Source organism: Lipotes vexillifer, unplaced genomic scaffold, assembly GCF_000442215.2.
Source record: "Lipotes vexillifer unplaced genomic scaffold, Lipotes_vexillifer_v1.1 scaffold2094, whole genome shotgun sequence".
In the NCBI taxonomy this organism is placed as follows: domain Eukaryota; kingdom Metazoa; phylum Chordata; class Mammalia; order Artiodactyla; family Lipotidae; genus Lipotes; species Lipotes vexillifer.
In genome coordinates, this window is record NW_006790887.1 from 1,395,719 (window position 1) to 1,404,260 (window position 8,542).

At 45.0% G+C, this 8,542-nt stretch overlaps 1 protein-coding gene across 1 annotated transcript in view; it reads right to left on the reverse strand.

Moving 5' to 3' along the window:
- ESYT2 (extended synaptotagmin 2) overlaps positions 1-8,542 on the reverse strand; it is an 86,862-nt gene that overhangs the window by 42,365 nt on the left and 35,955 nt on the right. Inside the window, exons 3-4 of the mRNA XM_007463993.1 lie at positions 2,617-2,658; positions 1,636-1,770 (exon numbers count right to left, since the gene is read on the reverse strand). Of these exons, the coding sequence (XP_007464055.1) occupies positions 1,636-1,770; positions 2,617-2,658 (177 nt within the window). The remainder of the gene's footprint in view (positions 1-1,635; positions 1,771-2,616; positions 2,659-8,542) is intronic.

The following is an 8,542-nucleotide window of genomic DNA, read 5'->3' on the forward strand; positions in this document are numbered from 1 at the left end:
TGCCGTCTCCTCCGATGATGATCTTACATAGCATCAAACTGAAGTGAATGTGAAACAGGGATGTAATTCTTCCTGAGACAAACCCAGCTGGAGCGAGAATTCCAGATCTGCACAAGCATGAGCTTACCTGACTCTGGGAGACACAAACGCCAGCCAGAGGGAGGCAGTGACTGTAGGGCCGGAGGAGAAGGGGCAGGCAGGGGAAGGACGTGCCTCAGAGACCTTACACGGCTGTCGAGGCCTAAGCTAGTCATCATCCGCCCTTCACAGTCACGTGCATTCTAGCTTGTAGCTGTGTCTTCCCACCTGTCGTGATCATTTGAGGTGACTGAGGTAAAGTGAAAATTAAAGGTAGTGTCCCATGGTGGTCCTGTGCTGGCCCGGTGTGCTCAAACAAAAGGATGGCCACACCCCAACTTGCAGCGTGTTGCAGACCTCACAGCCAAGCGGGCAAACGGCCTGCACAACACAGCTCGGCAGGACACACACACCTGAGGCACCGCGGAAGAGAAGGAGCATTCTCTGCCCACAGAAAATAGGCCTTGTTGGGGAAGGGTGACTGACAGCCTGGGGAGTGTGGGATGGGAATGTGTCTGGGGGCAGTGACATGGATGGGGATCAGATGGTCCTCAGCCACATCCACTAACACCCTGACAGGCTGAAGCACAAACATCGGGACGCAGGGCGTGGTGAGAGTGGGTTGTCAGGCTCTGCCCTGGTGTGTGAGTTTAAAAGTACTACTGAACTCCAGGGCTTCCCTGGTGGCGCAGTGCTTGAGAGTCCGCCTGCCGATGCAGGAGACGCGGGTTCGTGCCCCGTTTCGGGAGGATCCCGCATGCCGCGGAGCGGCTGGGCCCGTGAGCCATGGCCGCTGAGCCTGCGCGTCCGGAGCCTGTGCTCCGCAAATGGGAGAGGCCACAACAGTGAGAGGCCCGCATAACGCAAGAAAAAAAAAAAAAAAAAAAGTACTACTGAACTCCAAAACAATGTTACCTTGAAACTAATGCTATGTTATGTGTCAATTACACCTCAACAGAAAAAATACTACCTTCAACTCTTTCTAATTATTGTAAACACTAACTTAAAAACATAAAAAAGGAAACTTGCCCTTAATGGTGGTCTTGAGGCTTCCTAGCAGTGTTGGAATTAGTGACTTTCTTTTGTATATAATATGATTCCAACAACAAAGCCTACCTTTCCCTTCCCCTGTGTCACTACCGCCACACCGCAAGCCCAGCACTGGAGCCTGAGCTGCTGTTGTAAACGCTGTGGTGGAGCGGGTACCTCCAGCTTTTGTCAGTCTCATCATCCTTAGCGAGTTTACACATCAAACTCCCTTTCCAGCAGGACAGATGGCAGAAAGCTGTACAAACGTAATTCTAACAGAAGAACGTGGGGCAGAGACTCTCTGGGGCTGAGGGGACCTCCGACGGACCTGGACTGGCCGAGAGACCACAGTGGACGAACGAGGCGAGGCCCCAACAGAGGAGGAGAGGGCCCCATGGGAGGCAGCCCTGGGGAGGACCCGCACACACTGCCAGCCTTCCGCAAAACAGCTTTCTCTAGAGACAGTCTCAGGTAGTTTACCATTCTTTTCAGTTGTGCACAGGTGAGAACACTTAAGAAGAAACAAACCTGCTGCCCCACGTCAACCCTCGTGAAGCTGAAGGTGCTGAGGTGGGTGTGTGCTCCCCGCACGGCCGGCTCTATGGTTTCTCGAAATAACTTCTCTATAAATTGGCAAATGAAAGGCCACATGTGTTTTACAGTCTGAAAAGGAGAAAGAGCTCAGGTTAAACAAGATGGTATAGTACTTAAGTCATCATGGAAAATTATGCTCCTATAGTTTACCAGAATTTTTGAAAAGCAAAGGGGGGTGGGCGTCCTTTTTGCTACGCACCTAAAATTTTTAAATGTATTACAACAGTAAACTATTGATTAACCAACCAATATGTTGCAGGAATTAGTTATTCTAGTTAAATATGCTGTTTAATCATATCAGCACATTTAATCATTGCTAAAAAGTCAGAAAATCCTGTGGTTTCAACTCACTGCTAAAAAACTTTCTAAAACTGTATCATTCTCAACATTAATGAGTTTTCTTTAAGGACGGACTAACTTCTAGTGATTACTTTTTGGGTAATCATTATTCACATTAGTTTTTACTATATAACTCTAAGGATATATAAAACATAGAGATAAAAGAGATCTACTTCAAAGTATAATGATCTAAAAACATAACCTTTAAAAAAAAGATGATTATCTACCACTAGATTTCTTGGGAGTTATTTCCCTCTTCACAATAATGTTCCAAAATTTTCGCTTATGACTATCATAAAAGAGATCTGAGCAGTAGCTTATCAGGAAAGAAGACACAGGGCCAAACATCCAACTATGAATATATCATTAACTTCCTCATGTCAAAGAAAGAGTCTGCACTGTTTACAAAAGGAAAGTAATGTCTCAGTTATGATCGAGTTCTTTTGAGAGCAGAAGCCAACCCGCAAAGTCCAAATGCGTTCACATATTGTCAGCGTCCAAATCCCCAAATATGGAAATATGGCATGTCATCCTCTAATTCCCACTGATATCTGGTGTTCAGTATTCTTCTCTTACCTTATTTAGCCATTCTGCTCTTTCAGTGTCTGGAAAATGAACCTAAGAGAAAAACATACACACGACTTACAATCTCCTGACAACTCTAAGTAAAACGCCACACAGGCCATTTAGTACTCTTCCTGTATATCTACTGTTTGTAAAATGCTGTTTAAGCCTGCCACTGGGAAGCCCTACACAGAACCACGTGGCCCTGGCTCTCCATGCTCTAAGGACACTCAGAAGCCCTTGCCCACCTTGCCACTGGGCCGAGGGGCTCCCGGAGCGTGCAGTCTCAAGCTCCTCCTTCGCCACCAGCCATGGCCCCTGCCTGCAGCACCTAGGCTCAGAGCCTCAGAAGCCCACCTTTCCCTCCCCTTCTGGCCCAAAGGAGCCAGCACAAATCTTCCATGTTCGGCTCCTCTCCACACCGTCTCCCAGATGAGGATTAGAATTCTAATGGTTCTCCATGATGAGGCCTGTATACTGGAGAAAATAAGCACAGAGGTAGGAAAAAACCTACTTGGTGTTAAAACAACCCCTGCAGAAAAAGGCTAAAGCTGTTTTGGGCAGGGAGTTCTCCTCTGAGAAATGCTCCGTACTCCCCCAACCCTCGAAGAAAGAAGAACACGTTGGCCACACTAACATCCTGAAAACTGCAGTTCTGGCACAGCTGCACGATGCATCTCAGGCAGGTTTGTACCAGTGACTGGGACATGGTCTGGAACTGCCACACCTACCTTCCTAAGTAACACAGATACTGTAGCCAGTAAAAGACAAGCCCCACCCCATCCTCTGGCTGAGAGGAGCAGGTCAGGGAATATTACTGTGGGGTGGGGTGTCCCCAAGAAGATGCCTCTTTGAGGACCAACTCCACTCTCAGGCTTGGCCTCTAAGCACAAACCATGGAATGGGGCCAGAAGCAGCCAGGTCCAGGTTGGAGAAGCCACCGTCATCATGTCTGTTTTGGTCACACAGCTTCACGGAGAGGCCACCGTCATCATGTCTTTTGTGGTCACACAGCTTCACGGAGAGGCCACAGCAGGTTCCACCTGCCCCACGTCCACGTGCCTGAGCAGACCTACTCCTTTACACTGCAGGATGTGAAGCTTTTAATTTGCTTGGACTCGAGGGTGGGCTAGCATGACAAATAAGTTTTTCTAAATTAAGTTAGTTTGAATCCATCCTGGGACAAAACCAAATGGATAGCAACCTTCCAGAATGAAGAAAAGGCTCAAGAGTTGGGAAAGATGACGCTCAAGAAGCAAAGACTCAGGAAAGGACTGCTGGCGAAGTTTGCTCAGATCTGGAGGCTCTGTCACTGCAGAGGTTCGACCGGAAGGGAACTGGACTGCACTTTCCCCCCAGAAGGCAGGAGGCATTTGGGGCTGGGGGTGGGGAGAACTGGAGGGCTTACCAGACTAGCTGGGCTAGGCCACAAGGGGCTTAGATCGTGGCATGAGGTGGCTGATGAGGGTAAGCTCTCTTCAAGGCCTTTCAGCTGAAAGGTTCAGAGGAGCAGAAGGTGAGGGAAGGCAGATGCCGAGGGACGGCCGACGGGCAGATTGTAAATCTCCCCTGAACTAGGTTTCTGGAAGATCAATGAGGGCAACATGACTAAGCTACAAACTATACTTGTGTAAAATAATACAAGTAACTACCATTTACTGAGTATGAGTTGCTATTTATGCAACAGTTTCTGTGCTAAGCTAGTCACACACATAGTATCTGAGTTAATTCTTACAACAGATCTACAAATTTGAACTATTACTATCCCATATTTGCAGGGTAGCTACTAGTGACAGAATGGGGATGAAAACCAGATTGGTCTGCTCATGTTTTTGGCCACTTCGCTACTAAGGGATGTGCAAAGTGCGTGGAGCTCACCGAGCCCTCAGGAGGACACACTCGATCAGAGTAGAGCCTGAAACTCCGATTCCATGCCTTAAATGTACGAGGTCCTGAGTGCCAGCCAGAAGTAGAAAATTTTGTGTTTAATAGTGATTCGTCGAGTAACTCCAGAGGTTACACAAATTCTGAAACAGCCGATGGCAAAGTTCAGCAAACACAATAGCAGTTCACAATAAAACACTGTTACCAGACCCAGTGTTCCACCCAAGACTAAGAAGAGAGCGATTTAAGACTGGTTTCACTCAACGTTCAAACTCCTTCCTAGGAAAGAGCTAGTATCCATCAACACGAATTAATAATTAAGTAGTAATGACAAAATTCCATGTGCATCCAACCACCCTGTGACCCAGCAATTCCATTTCTGAGAATCTCTTCTAGAAAGATGATGCATGCACAGCACTGCCCGTGGCAGAAGCAGCCAGGACCGCGGGGTGGAACAGACGCTGCACCCACACTTGAAGTGCTGCGCAGCTACAGAAGTGGGGAGGGGCTCCACAGCAGTGATTTCCACAATTGTTTGAATACTTGTTGTGGAATAACTCACAGGATTTATTTTTAAGTGAAAGTACAAATGGAGAAAAGCAGGTACAACTGCTACCATTCATCCCGGGGGGGCGGGGTATCTTAAAAAATTTTTAATAAAAAAATGAACAAAAACTTAAAACACTGTTGCCCGGGGAAGAAGGGGACAGGGTAGAAGAAACAAGCACATGAGAAGAGCCCTAGGTTGAATCAAGCCCCCCAACCCTGCCCAGTGCCCAGTGCAGCCCCACTGGAGGGGACCCCGCTCTGCTCCTGTTTGGGAACACGCCCAGCCATCCTCACAGCCACCACCACGACCATGCAGACAGGCCTCGAGTTACACAACCATGGGCAGGGGCAGACCCTCACCTCCTGCCTCCAAGACCAACTCTTAAAATCCTTGGCACACTTAAGTGGTTCCTTTCTAATCTTCCCAGCATCAGAGAATTCCTATTGATACCAAACAAGTGATTTAATTTACCAACTGGGCCCGTATTAGTCCCTCTCTCTTCCAGTCAGTATGTCGTACCAAATTCATGTGTGCAAATACCATCAAATGAACTTCTACTTTCAATTAAAGCATTACAAGAAACTACTATGTTTGGTAATAGAAAACATTGCCAGACTTTCCAATTAATGAAAATTTATTAATAGAGGCCATATATTCTTAAAAATACTGTTATGTTTGTATGTGTGCATATAAACATATACTTTTATATAAGTTATACAAGTTTATAAATGTACAGAAAAAGTTTGCAAGAATTCAAGGAAGGGGGGCTTCCCTGGTGGCACAGTGGTTGAGAGTCCGCCTGCCGATGCAGGGGACACGGGTTCGTGCCCCGGTCCGGGAAGATCCCACATGCCGCAGAGTGGCTGGGCCCGTGAGCCATGGCCGCTGAGCCTGCGCATCTGGAGGCTGTGCTGCGCAACGGGAGAGGCCACAGCAGTGAGACGCCCGTGTATCGCAAAAAAAAAAAAAAAAAAAAAAAATACAAGGAGGGGAATGAGGCTTTTATATTTTCCTCTATTTCTATATGTTTGAATTACTTGTAAGAAGCATAAACTACTTTTCTAGTTATTTTTGTAATTTACAATTAAAACTAAGAATTTTCTAACACAGAAGTACTACTTTATACAATAAATGACTCTCAAATTATGTGACAATAGACTTTTCATAAACTACATTTTAATTATATTTGCGAGAATGATACTTAGAAACAAGACGCTCTTATAGGTAATCTACTCCAAATCTGATTTGAAAATTTTTTTTTCTGAATCATCAAGTTTTAAAGGTAAAGTACAACTATGTTGAAACAAACACTTTCATGACCAAAAACAATAATGACTCCTGTAAAAAATATTCCAAAATGAAATATTCGCCTTCCCTAACAGTATTTGATTTCTCTAAGTTCACCGGTATTTCTCAAGTTAGCTCTGCCAGTACACCAGCAATTCCTATTCATCCTGTCACACCTCAGGCAAGACACACACCAGTCCCACAAGTCACCTACATGTAATAGAGCTTCTCTACTCACCATCATGCACCAGGACAGAAATACAATTCGCCTGGTGTGAATTCTGATTCTGTTACTGCATTTTCGTCACTGTGCTTTAATCTACCACAAACGTATAGATTGTTCTTTTTTTTTTTTTTTTGCGGGCCTCTCACTGTTGTGGCCTCTCCCGTTGCAGAGCACAGGCTCCAGATGCGCAGGCTCAGAGGCCATGGCTCACGGGCCCAGCAGCTCCGCGGCATGTGGCATCTTCCCGGACCAGGGCACGAACCCGTGTCCCCTGCATCAGCAGGCGGACTCTCAACCACTGCCCCACCAGGGAAGCCCTAGATTGTTCTTTTTGAAAAACAGGCTGAAGAAGCCATTTTTCAAGTAGTTAGTTGGGTCTGGCTCTGTGCCCAAAGCCAGGGACATGACACGGAATTGGCCGTGGTCCTGTCCTTGGGAGGCTCATCCTGGCGGGTGGACGGGTGTGGAGAGGTATGACTGCCAGTCTAGGAAGAAAGAACAGTGCAGGCTGGGGAGGGTCTGATGCTGCCTCCAAGAGTCCACGAGAAACTCAGGAAGACTACGTGAGATGGGTTTGAAAGGGTTAGCTGGGGGTTGCCATGCAAAGAGAATACACTAAGCAGCAATAATGGTGCATGCAAGTTACTCTGGTTGGATTAAGAGAAGGGAGGAATGGTAGATCCTGAAGCTGAAAAATCAGGTCAAAACCAGCCTGAGGTGCCTTCTGTGCCACGCAAAGGAGTGTGGATTTTGTTCTGTTGGCAATGGGTCAACGCTGGAGTTTTCAGGAGGGAAATTATGTAAGATTAATATTTGAGGAAACGTATTCTAGAACTACCAGAGGAGAGGGCAGAGAAACCATCTGCACAAGTAGGCTACCAGTACAAGTGAACTGGCTCACATCACTAAAGTTTATGTGAGATGAATTCTAAAAGTCAAGCCATCTCTTAGTGGAGAATCCCAGGACACTCAATAATTCTGAGGTTTTTAATTTTTAAGGGATGGTTTCAAAGTGCCAAAGAAAAAGAATATATCAAAATTGAAAACAGTAAATCTGTTACCAAATTTTAATTCTGTTTACTAAGTCGAAAATCTGCTTCTCACTAATACATATTCATAAACACTTGTTTGTGTTCCACAAAACAGAATTTAAAGTAGCTAAAACATCACAAAGAAAGGTAGAGATGTACAGGGAAAATAGAAAATGTGTTCCTAAGGCATACAGGAATGCTGAACACATGTCATTCGGTTTCAAATCTAATTTTTCAGCTGAAAAACAAAACCTAAAAAACAAAACATCACCAAAAAAAAAAAAACCCACTCAAATCTCCTCTACAAGTCTAATTATGAAATAAATTTTCATATTTATTATTCATAGTATCTTTACAAACTAGAAATAAGCATTGTATGAGTACTGAAATTTTGATTATTTTTAAGAGTTGACATTACCCAAGAAATCTTTTTTAATCTTTTCTTTAAAAAGAACAAAGGCACATTTTAGATTCTAATATGATATTGATATTATCAAAGTTGTTTAGAAAAAAATAAACCAAATACAAAAGACAGAGCACTGGTTGTGTGCCAGAACCCTACCTACAGACAATGTCTTAGTTAATCCTCACAACAACCTTGTCCACAGTTAATGCCCCACCTAACAGATGAGGAAACAGACTCACCCGAAGGATAATTTGTTAAAATCACAGGGGAATAAGTGAACTAGAGGGAAGAGGCCCAGACCCACAGGGCTCTAAAGTCCTCCCTAAAGTATAAAAGATGGAACAAATTTATACATAGCTAAAATTTTCTACTTAAATCATATTTCACCCACTTCTGAACATGGGATAATGTTTAGAACTGAAGCTAAACAGAAGAACTGTCTTTTCTTAAACAGCATTGCCCTTGAAGACCCTGTTAATAGTCGGCACTTGTGCAAACGTCCCTGCTCAGTCTAAGGCAACTACACGAAGTGCAGCTGCAGGGAGTCCTGCTGA